Source organism: Globicephala melas, chromosome 10 (genome assembly GCF_963455315.2).
Source record: "Globicephala melas chromosome 10, mGloMel1.2, whole genome shotgun sequence".
Taxonomy (NCBI): Eukaryota; Metazoa; Chordata; class Mammalia; order Artiodactyla; family Delphinidae; genus Globicephala; species Globicephala melas.
The window spans coordinates 63,778,847-63,790,916 of NC_083323.1; the positions used below are offsets into that span (position 1 = coordinate 63,778,847).

A 12,070-nucleotide genomic window follows, 5' to 3' on the forward strand; every position below is an offset into this window, starting at 1 on the left:
CTTCAGCTCTAACTGGGTCTTTTTTTTATATTTTCCAGTTCTTTATTAAAATTCTCACTGTGTTCACCTGTTCTTTTACCCAGTTCAGTTAGCATTCTTTTTACTATTGCTCTGAACTGTTTATCAGGTAAATTATCTGTTTCATTAGGTTTTTTTCTGGAGTTTTTTCTTGTTCATTTGAAACATATTCCTCTTTTTTCTCATTTTGTCTAACTTTCTCTGTCTCTATGAAGTTAGGTGAAACGGTTACTTATCCTGGTCTTGAGGGTGTGTCCTTGTGTTAGACCGTCCTTATACAGTCTGCATGTGCCCGGTAGCTTTGGTGGGAGTGCTGGATCTGAAATCAGCACATTTCATATCTTCCCGTGGGTGGCTGAGAGCCACCTGCTTAGTGGGAGGTAGGGCTTGAGTTGGAGGGACCAGAGCCAGGTGCAAGATAGGGCTTCTCCTGTGTTCAGTGACTGTCACCGCCCTATCAGGGGTAAAGGCAGGGCCCAAGGGGCTGGAGCAGACACTCTGAGGTAGTTGGGTTTTTCCTGGGTGTAATGGCAGTCTCTAAATATGTTTGGGGCATGGCCAGTGCCTGAGAGCTTGGGGCTGGTTTCTGTACTGGTTTCACTACCTACCCCCTTGCCCCAGTGTGCACACATTAGTTAGAGGCTGGATAGGAGCTGGAGGGGGTGATGCCACAACACTGAGCTGGGCCTGACCTCTCCCAAGTATGCACAGGGACATGTGTTCCTGTGATGGTGGTCTCCAACATGGAGCTAGCTTCACTCCTTCCATATTGTGTGCAAGGATGCACGAGCTGGTGATGGTTGCCTCTGTCCTGGTCAGACGCAGGGCCATGGTCTGGGCTGGCTCTGTTCCCTCCCAGTGTGCACAGCCTTGTTGGCAATAGCAGGCTCCCCTTGAGTGGGGAGTAGTGCCGGAGCAAGAGTGGCTGGAGTAGTAGCCCAGTGTGGGCTGGGGTGCATGCTGGGTGGTCTTGGCAAGCTGGCCAGAGCCCCAGGCAGTTTTCAATTTGCTGCCTCCATGCTGTGACCAGAAATAAACACTCTTAAAGAGTGTGTGCACTCTTTAAGAGCAGAGTCTTGGTTTCTTACAGCCCTCTGGTAAACCCCATTGGTTTTCAAAACAGCTAAGGGGGCTTGTCTTCCTGGTCAGACCCCAGGGCTGGGGTGTCTGATATGTGGCTCAAACCCCTCTCTTCCCAGGGAGGATCTCCTAGCCTGTGATATCCCCCTTCTCTTTTTGTCCCCCATGGTGGTTGTGGTTCCTGACCAGATCACTTCTCTTTTCTTCTTACTAGACTCCATGTGGAAATTTCTTTACAGCCCTTGTTTTAGAAGAGCTGTTTTGCTAGTTCCCAAGTTTATTTTAGTGAGAGTTGCTCTATATGGAGTTGTAGTTTTGGTTTGTTCATGAGGGGAGGTGAGCCCAGTCCTTATATGCCACCATCTTGATCCCCTCCCAACTCCACATTTTCATGTTACTCAAGTCTTTTCTTCAACCTCTGCCCCTATACCTGGGAGTCCTGAAAGAAAAATCTGGTTATTTCTCTGTTTGTGTGCCTGTCCCAAATTTCTATTCTTCTCATGTCTCTCTGAGATCTGTAACAACTCTCTTTTTATCCCAGGCCATGGCTTCTGTGACATTTATTGTCAAACCTGTGACTTGAAAAATAAACTTCCAATAATCAGAACTTGTCATTTTGGAATTTTACCACAAGGAGGCAGTGGTGTCCTAGCCATTAGGTCTGAACCAGCTGGCATATTTACTGTTATGCCGCCCCAGATTTATAACCTTGAGTTTTGTATATTTCATTTATATATATAAAAAAGTAAATCTCTGTTACAATGGTTACTCAAACACTATTTTAAAAATATGATATTTAGAATCAATGTTAAAAAGCAGTAATTTAAATGATTAAAAAGGCAGTATTTTTCTCTTAACTTATTCTAGCATCATATGTTATCTCAATAGTGCCGAAAGGCACTCGATAAAATTCAGCACTTGTTCATTATAAAGGTCTTTGCAAACGGGGAATAGTAGGGATCTTTCTTAATGTGATACAGTAATTACAAAGCCTACAGTAAACTTTTGCTTAAACAATACATTTTAGAAATTTGTCTTCAATTAAGATAAGACAAGGATGGCCACTATCACTTATAAAATTTAATATTGTATTGAAATTCCCAATATAAGGAAATGAAAGAAATTAAAATTTAAGAATTGGAAAGAAAAAAAAAGGTTAGTTATTTGAAGATGATGTGCTTTTCTACATAGAAAATACTATAGAATCTACAGATAAACCCAAACATATCCAGATTCATCACATGTGCTCTAATCTTCTGAAAAATAAATAGAATGTGGTATACCTATACATTAGAACACTATCTAGCAATTAAATGAATGAACTATCTCTACATATCAACCTGGATGAATTTCTAAAACATGCTGACAAAATAAAAACTAATTTCAAAATGTTTCATGTAGTAGGAGACATTTATGTAGAGTTTAAAAAACGGACACGTGTAATAAAAAAATATAAAAGCATGCATGAAGAAGTGTATTAGTTTCCTATTGCTGTTGTGAAAAATTACCAAAAATTTAGCAAGTTAAAGCAATGCCTATTTATTATCTCAAGGTTCTGTAGCTCAGAAGTCCAAGTACAGCATGCTCAACTGGGTCCTCTGCTTAGAGTCTCAGCAGGTGGAAATCAAGGTGTCAGCAGGGCTACATTCTGGAGCCCTGGAGATTCCGGTGATGAATCCACTTCCAGGCTCAGATTGATGGCTGAATTCAGTTTCTTGACATTGTAGGACTAATAAGGTCCCTGTTTCTTTGCTGGCTCTCAGCTGGGGGCTTGGCTCTTCTTCTAGAGGCTGGTTGCATTACTTCTCATGCTTTCTATGTATCCCTCCCCAAGAGGTGATGAGCCAGGTCTTCTCATGCTTCCACTCCTCTTTGACTTCCATTTCTACCTCAGCTTTCTCATGCCAGTGAGAGAAAGTTCTCTGCTTTTAAGGGCTCGTATTATTAGATTGGGCTCACCTGGATAATCCAAGATAATCTCCTTATTTTAAAGTCTGTACAAAGTCCCTTTTGCCATGTAAGGTAACACATTCACAGGTTCCAGAGATTAGAGAATGAACATCCTTGGGGGGCTGTCCTGTCTACCACAGGAGGCTACTTTCTGACTTTAGGATGGTGGTTATCTATGGGTAGGGAGGAAGGGATTGGGAAATGGTATACAAAGAAGACTTCAGATCTATAGTGTCCTATTTTTGAAAAATAATCTGAAGTAAATATGGTAAAAGTTAAGATTTGTTAAGTATGCGTGGTGTGTACTGGATGTTATTTATGTTTCTCTAGTCATTATGTATATTTGAAATGTTACCTGATAAAAACACTTTTTAAAATAAATGAAAACAAAAAACATTAAAAATATTGAAAATGGTGTTTTATGCATCTCGGTGTTTTAGAACAAATTCATTCTTGTGTCGGAGATCATAAATAAACCATAGAGAAGCTTTAGAAGAGTGGTTGGTGCAGAAATGGTTGCCAGGTAATATCGTTATTACTTCAGTACATTTGGGTGTGAGAAAATGCAAGAATTAAGTCAGATGCTGTAAGGGTATGTGGGACTAGGAAAGTAGTTTTAGAAAATAATATGTGCTATGAAAACACACACAAATAGAGAAGATCGTTTGAATGTGCTAACTGCTAAATGTAAAAGACAAATGGAGAGGAAAAGTTGAATACCAACTAGAAAAATAGCAAGTTTGAGGGAGCTTGGTCCCAGAGGAAGCAGAATGGAAAAATATCTAAAGCATAGGTGGAGGCATTTGTCTTGGATTGAGAAGGACATCTCCTCTGCTGTATTAACTCAGTACATATTTTTCATAGCAAAATGCCATAGTCTGAGTGGTGGAGATTGAGAGAGAGCAAGCTCTCCTGTGTCTTTTCTTGTAAGGACACTAATTCCATGATGAGGGTCCCACCCTAATGACCTCATCTAAACCTAATTATCTCCTGAAGGCCACATCTCCAAATATCATCACATTGGGGCTAAGGACTGCACCATGTGAATTTTGTGGGACACCATTCAGACCATAGCATCTATCAAATTGAAGGAGGGAGTAAAAATAGTTCTATACAGAAGTATGTAGTCACAGATAGGAAGATAGGTAAACATGTTCTTACATATTGGATAGCAAAAAATGCATTCAATGAAGTATCCAAGCTCTTAATCTATAACAAAAAAGGAAAGACAAATAGAAAGGTAAGGGTATCAGTGAGAATTCTAGCATACTACAGTAAAGATGTTCAGAATTAGGAAGGAAAGAAACATGCCATTTGGGAGGGGACACCATGGCTTGCCTATTTTATTATTTTGCTTTTTTACTTACTATCATCTCTCATTTTATTTAGATACCCAATAGTAGGGGGTACTTTGTTATTGTCTAAACCATTCATGAAATTCCACTCTCCTTTCCCAGATAATCAGCTTCCCAGTCTTCCTTGCAGCTAAGGGTATTCATGTGACACAGTATTAGCCAATGAGTCTGAGGGGCACCCTCTAGAGGAATAATCTTTGCACTCCTCTCTGACTTGAGGACACGGGGAGGGAGAAGGGTAAGCTGGGATGAAGTGAGAGAGTGGCGTGGACATATGTGCACTACCCAACATAAAACAGATAGTTAGTGGGAAGCAGCCACATAGCACAGGGAGATCAGCTCGGTGCTTTGTGACCACCTAGAAGGGTGGGATAGGGAGGGTGGGAGGGAGACGCAAGAGGGAGGGGATATGGGGATATATGTATATGTATAGCTGATTCACTTTGTTATAAAGCAGAAACTAACACACTATTGTAAAGGAATTGTACTCCAATAAAGATGTTAAAAAAAAAAACTTATACCGTTAAAAAAAAAAAAAAGAATGTGATGCTAGGAGCTACAGAACCTGTAGTGAGACTATGAGAGAAAGGGAAAAATATCATAGTCACATTGAAGCAATAACTTTACTTATCATGGAAATGCTGAATAAAACCCCAAATCTCATTACCGCCCCCCCATTCCCAGATTTCTCAAGTAAAAATAAACATCTTATGGATTAGACTATGGCTATTTAAGTTTTCTCTTATTTTCATCCAAATGCATCCTAACTGATATGCAATGCTAAGATAGAGGAAGAAACCCATCTTGGGAAAAAAATAAACTAAGAAGCTTCAAATTCTTTGCATATACTTCTTTTGATAGAAATATGTAATAAGAACCTCCATTGCTTTTAAAAAGGTAGGGGAGCAAAGAAAGAATGATAAAAATTGAGACTAGAGAAAAAGCCGACAGAAGAGTAAAGTATTATAAAATATGTAAATTAGCAATAGCAAATAATAATAATAGAATAGGAATGGACTAAAATGATCAGGGACTTCCACTTCGGGTAACTACTCACTAGATCACTTGGACCAACACACATTTAAAAAATTTTTAAAAAGCTGAACAGCATGTTTTTAAGATCTGCTCTAAAGATATTTGAAAGCTAAGGAGGCAGTGAGTAATTATGGAGCTGTCATCCCAAAGAAGAAGAAAACCCAGAGAAGCAAGCTTTGCACTTAGGGGTCTCTTTTTCCTGTAAGGGCATCTTGAAGAGGTGGTTGAAAATGTGAAAAGTTATTTTGACAGTTTCCTAAAGTTAGTGGGGAAAATGGAATTCAGGGACCACAAGGGTGGGTTGGAACCTTAAAGGGCGATACCCTGAAGTAAAGGTGGATTGGAAGCAGAGAAGCTTTGTGTGGGTTGGAGCCCAGCTTCATTTCAGTCCCCAAATTACATGAGGGTCATCCAGTATTGCTGATGCCCATGGTTGTCTGACAGAAGCAAGTAAAAATTTTCTCTGGAGGAAGAGAATATAATTCAGAGCCTTAAGTTATCTCCATAATTTTTCATAATAATACCCTATTCTCAATAGAAAAAATTTAACAAGAATATGGGGAGACAAACTAGAGACAGTGGAAGCAGATCCAGATGCTTAACTTTAAAATAAATATTTATAGAGATTAAAGAAAAGGTTGAGAATTTTGGCATAATATTTCTGGAAACTATAAATAATCTTAGTGAAAATCTTGAGAAAGAAAAACTCAATGGCTGAATAAGATCTTAATGGATAAGTTTAAAGGAACTTAGTGTTGAGGAGTATACTAATAACTTATAGGATAGGCAAGAAGAAAATATATACAGTAAGGCACAGAAAGAATAAAGAAAAGAGTATGAGATACATAATGCATAGATACAGAAGGATAACATACATTTACATGGAGTTCTAAAGAAGAGGGAGAATTAGGCGATACCTAAGAAAATAGGGCAATATGTAAGACAACGAACGAAAATACTCCAAACTGAAAAATTATATCAACTATAAATGCTAGGAATTCTATAAATATACCCCAAGTATGATAAATTAAAAGAAAGTCACACTTTGTCCCATCATAATAAAATTACTGAAAATCAAAACAAAATATTAAGAGTGGCAAGAGGGAAAGGAAAGACAAATTAACTCCAAAGAAGTACAATTAGACCAACAACTGACTTCTCAAGAGAAACATTAGACTAACAAGAAGACAGAAGACAATGAGGTAGTATCCTAAAAGTACTGGATTAAAAAAAAAACAGCCCTCCCCCATTAGGATTCTGTGCCCAGTAAAACATCCTTTAAGAATGAAGGTGAAATAAATACATCACCTAGAAGACTTGCACTAAAGGGAAAATTAAAAGGAGTTCTTCAAGGAGAAGGAAAATGCCCACAGATGGAAGTTCTTATTTTCTTCTGGCTTATCTTCTGAGTCACCTCTTCAGCTTTGTCTAATTTGTGTTAAACTTATCCATTGAAATCTATTTTCAGGTATTGAACTTTCAATTCTAGGTATAGAAAAAATTGAGCAAAAAAAAAAGGTCAAACATGTAGGTAAATTTAAATGACCATTGATCATATAGTAGTGATAATGTCATGTATAATGATTATGTCTTTAATGTGTATCATGATAAAACACTTGACAACATTAGCAAAACTATCTAAAGGTAAGCTATGAGTCACTTAGCTTCAATGGTAATTCCCAGAGGGATCATCCAGTAACTGTTTTTAGCTAATAAGTCCAAAGTGTACTTCAGGCTGAGCTTTCCAGCAATCAGGAAGGACCTAGATGCCGCCTGGGCTTTCAGGTTACACCTTGCCATCCCATTGGCCACCTTAACACACAGGGCCTTCTGGTAGACCTGAGCCTCCTTTGTTAGGATGCTGCTCGTAGCAGTGTATCAACGGTAATAGAGATATGTAAAGAAATGATTGTGCAGTTATGCTAGGGGAAGTATGAAAGAGGTTGCTTTATTCCTTGTTAGGAATTTGAAGTTCTCAGTTTTCCTTTTCTTTGTCATTTTATGGAGTCATAAAGGATAAGACCAAAATGCTACCAAAGTTCAGAAGAGTTTTCTGAAGTCTGTATTTGCAGGGGCTTTTAAGGACTGAGCTTATACATTTGTCTTTATGCGCAAAATGTCTAATAGAAAAATCAATGTCAGTTTACACGATGGGACAGTTGTGGTGCATTTTCTATCTTGTGAATTTCTCCTGCACTCAGAGGCATGCCCACCAGTTAGAAAACCAGGATGTATTCTGCACCAGGAACAGAGAAACTTGGTAATGTTTTCCTTCTGTTTTCTGATGTTGTTTTCCTGTTCTTGTGCTCCCCATTTCCCCTCAGTTCCCGCCACTTCTTACCCTTCCCTCATCAGGCCCCTCCTTTCTCCTGCAGTTCTATCATCTTACCTTTGTTCCCCTGGGCTGAGGTAGTGCCCCCCTCAAGTCTCTCTGACATGGTATTCATTTCTGTTACCTAGACTGTTGGTCTGTTCCTCAAAATTACTTCTTGTCCTCCTTTTGGGAAAATTAAACACTTGGGTTAGAGGTGAAGAAAAGAGAATCTAATGATTCTTCAGCACCTCAATTGTCTTCAGCACCACTCTTCAGTTAGTAAGTTAAGTCCTCACAACATTCCAAGCTAATTATTTTTAGCTTTCATTTCACATATGGGACAATTAAGACAGGAGTTTCCCTATGTCTTACTATACTCCTTGTTTCTAATGGTGAAAGCCCACATTATACCAGAAACCTGGAAGCTTGGGGAGGCTAATACCTGAGAACTGTCTATAAGAGGGGGGAGGAGATCAGGAAAATGATAGACTTTGGGCAACTCATGACTCAAAAATAACCCTCTCCAAGCCCTCCAAACATATAGGGTCCAGAAACTAATTGTACCTTTAATTATAGGTATTCCCTATAATTAGATACTCATAGGTATGTGGAAGTTGAGGGCACGAGACACTGCATTGGGGCAAACCTCTCCTGTTGGCAGAATTTTTCTCCTGTGCCCTTCCCACAACTGGTTTCATGAAAGCTCAGGATGTCTAAATCCGTTACTGGTTCCTAATCAGATCTGTTCTCTACTAGTAGTAAAGCTCTAGACTATTCTCTTTCTGAGTTTTCTCCATTCACTTACTCATTCACTCATTTGTGCATTTATTTTAATTGTTAAGTAACATTTTGGAGCAACTCCTTGGGCCAGTCACAATGCTAGGTACTTTTGTATGTCCCATTCTAAAATGGACTCCTCTCAGGCCGTCTTTCTTTGGAAGTGATCTAGTCGGCTAACTCCACCTAATTATGATAACAACTGAAAACTTATAGTGGTAGCATTCTCAGAGCTGTTTCCATTCTCAATTTGGAATCTGAAGCATCGATTCTGAATAAATGAAGTATCAAGGACAGTGAAATTGCAGCACCAGGCAAAAAAAAATAAGTGATTTTATTTATTTCTTTGACTGCTTCAAGTAACTCCAACACAGTACACCTCTACCTGTGAGGAAGTATGGTTCCTGATAGTGTACAGTTTCTAGGTTTGTCCTTCATGAAAATGCCCTGTGCAAGATTTTCACTCTTTGGCTTTTATTTATAGGAGAATAAGTTTCCCCAAAGTTTAAGGAATTTCTAGTGCTAGTTAGTAGGGCTCCATTTAGAGATGAGTAAAATGGAGGGGACCTTTCTTTTTGTTGCCCTCCAAAATTACAATGGGTGCTTCTCTGTATTTCATGACTTGATTTTCCCGTGTCTTCTGCCAATGATGTGATATTCTCAGGATGAATCCAGGTTGCTGTAGCTAGAGCTACAGTGGTGAGTAAAAGAAAAAAAAGTAATAATAATAAAAAATTATTATAATCCCCACATGAGAGGAAGAATTGAGGTTTTTAGAAATAATATACACAACTTACCCTTTTATTTTCCTCCTTTAGAAATCAAGGAAGAGGTCTATATCCAACAGGAATTTTCAAACTCCATCTTAACTCTGAATTCTCACACTGACGTTCAAATTTAGTCATCTTCTGGATCACTGGATTTGAAAAAGTTTTTGTTTAATTCTGTGCTAGATATTGTTCAACTAGGTGAGAAATACAGGTAGTGTGAACTTGATTTCTAAGACAGCTCTAATTCTGGGTGTCGTTTGGATATACATGGGAGAGAAAGCATATTGGGTGGTGGGTCTCGCAGTGTGAGCACAAAAGATAGAGCAGGTCAGGAAGGGTCGAGATGGTGGAGTCAGTAGTGTTGAAGCGTTATCCTGAATCTTTGGATGTAATTTGGATTGTCAGTTTAGAGTAGAGAAAAAGAAGGCCAAACTTTAGAAAGTTAGTGGGTAGTCTATCCTTAAATGGCATGAAGGCACAGACAAGAGCTGAATCTGAATAGATTACCCAAGCTGGGCATGGAGAGTATGAGCAGAGTGTGTTCTCATATGGGTCAGCAGTTTCTTGTGATCAATTATATAACATCTAGGATATCTCTTCTACTTTCTCTCTAATTAATTCCCTTTCTCCTCACTCTGCAAATCTCCAGCCACTACCCCTCTTCACTTTCCATTAATGACCCTATTTAAATATTTAGTGAAAAAATAGAAGCCATTAGCTGAGAAATGCTTCCTTCCTAACATCAGATCTATGGACTTCATGCATGTTTGATGAAGTAAACCCTCTCCTGCCTTTGGCCATGCTCTGCTTCTACTCTGAGACCCAACTGCTCTCAGAGACACCATTTCTGCAATTTTCTCTTAAATTTCCTCCTGCAATTTCTCCCTCTCTACTAGTTTATTATCAACAGTTTATAAATATCCTCCAGTCACTTTAATAATAAAACAACAAAAAATAAACTCTAAGACATCAAAGAAAGAACAGTAAAGGTGGAGAGGGAGTTGATCTAGTGTTGGGATCCCACAGAAAAGATTATTGCAGGTTTCGGTAAATCTAGAGACTTAGGGAAGTTTATCATTTCAGAACGTACATTTTTTTTAACAACTTTATTGGAGTATAATTGCTGAACGTACATTTTTGAGTAGGCATGAAACTTCGTGAATGGAGCGGGTTAAAACACTTGGGTATTTGTCAGGCATCAGAAGAGACTTCACCTGATTTTTTTCTTGCATTCCAAAGAAAGTACTGAAGGCAATGAGAAACCACAGTGTTGTCTCTGAGTTCATCCTCCTCGGGCTGTCTGCTGACCCCCAAATCCAGGCTCTGCTCTTTGTGCTGTTCTTTGTTATTTATATCCTGACCCTTATGGGGAACCTGATGCTGCTGCTGGTGATAAGGGTGGATTCCCAGCTCCACAACCCCATGTACTTTTTCCTGGGACAATTGTCCTTCCTGGATCTCTGCCACTCTTCTGTCACTGTGCCCCAAGCTGTTGGAGAACCTCCTGTCTGAGAAGAAAACCATCTCATTCGAGGGCTGCATGGCTCAGGTCTTCTTTGTGTTTGCCACTGGAGGCACTGAATCCTGCCTACTTGCTGTCATGGCCTATGACCGCTATGTTGCCATCAGTTCTCCTCTGCTGTACGGCCAGATGATGAACAGAAAGCTGTGTATGGGGCTGGTGTGGGGCTCATGGGGCTTGGCTTTCACGGATGCTCTCATCAATATCCTTGTAGCTCTCAATTTAGACTTCTGTGAGGCTCAAAATATTCACCACTTCAGCTGTGAGCTGCCCTCTCTCTACCCTTTGTCTTGTTCCGATGTGTCTGCAAGCTTTACTGCCTTGCTCTGCTCCAGCCTCCTGCATTTCTTTGGAAATTTCCTCTTGATATTTTTCTCCTATGTTTGCATTTTGTTCACCATCCTGAGCATCAGCTCAACTGAAGGCAGAAGCAAGGCCTTCTCCACCTGTTCCTCCCACCTCACTGCAGTGAGCTTCTTTTATGGCTCAGGTTTACTCCGCTATCTCATGCCAAATTCAGGATCCACTCAAGAGTTCATCTGCTCCTTGCAGTATAGTGTGATCACCCCCCTGCTGAATCCTCTCTTCTACAGCCTGAAGAACAAGGAGGTGAAGGCAGCTGTGAGAAAAATGTTGAGGAAATGTTCCTAGTGTTTCAAATCATAGATTAAAAAATCAGAATGATGAGGAAATTGGGTAGAATTGCAATAAATAGTGCCTGCATATTAAGGAGAATTCTCTGATATAAGGATCTGCACGATGCTGTACCTCTTTTCTTGAAAATACTTAAGAAAAGTTGAAGTTAGTTTCTGGAATGATACCAGTTCAGTCCTAATCAGAGGAAGGTGGATAGATAAACATTTTGTCTAGCAATTTTTCTTGCAAAAATATTTAATTTATTACACACAATATGGTAGACATTGTCTGCTTAGGCTATCTTTACCATTCTTCCAGTAACTAAACTCCGTGTGTTCAATGTGGTCCCAGAGAGACTGTTAATCACAGTGTCCCCAAATCCTCCCCCCTCCCCTTCTCATTATTCACTCATTCTTCCTGGCACAGTGGCTGATACAGGAGTGAGCACAGGGTCAATGCTGGACCATTCACTCTCTTAGGATATTTGAAATTGTTTATTTGACCTACACGTGTCCAATAGAGACTACAGATAAAACATTTGTTTATCATGCTTCAAACCATTTACATAGTGACCCACCATCTCCAGCTGTGAGGGGCCCCCATAACAAGAGAA

The 12,070-nt window shown here is 39.5% G+C and overlaps 1 protein-coding gene across 1 annotated transcript; it reads left to right on the forward strand.

The window, feature by feature from the left end:
* The first annotated feature begins 10,553 nt into the window (after positions 1 to 10,553).
* OR8S1 (olfactory receptor family 8 subfamily S member 1) lies at positions 10,554 to 11,472 on the forward strand. Its single transcript, XM_030835001.1, is given in 2 exon segments — positions 10,554 to 10,781; positions 10,783 to 11,472. Coding segments are annotated over 2 exon segments (918 nt in total).
* The last annotated feature ends 598 nt before the right edge of the window (positions 11,473 to 12,070 follow it).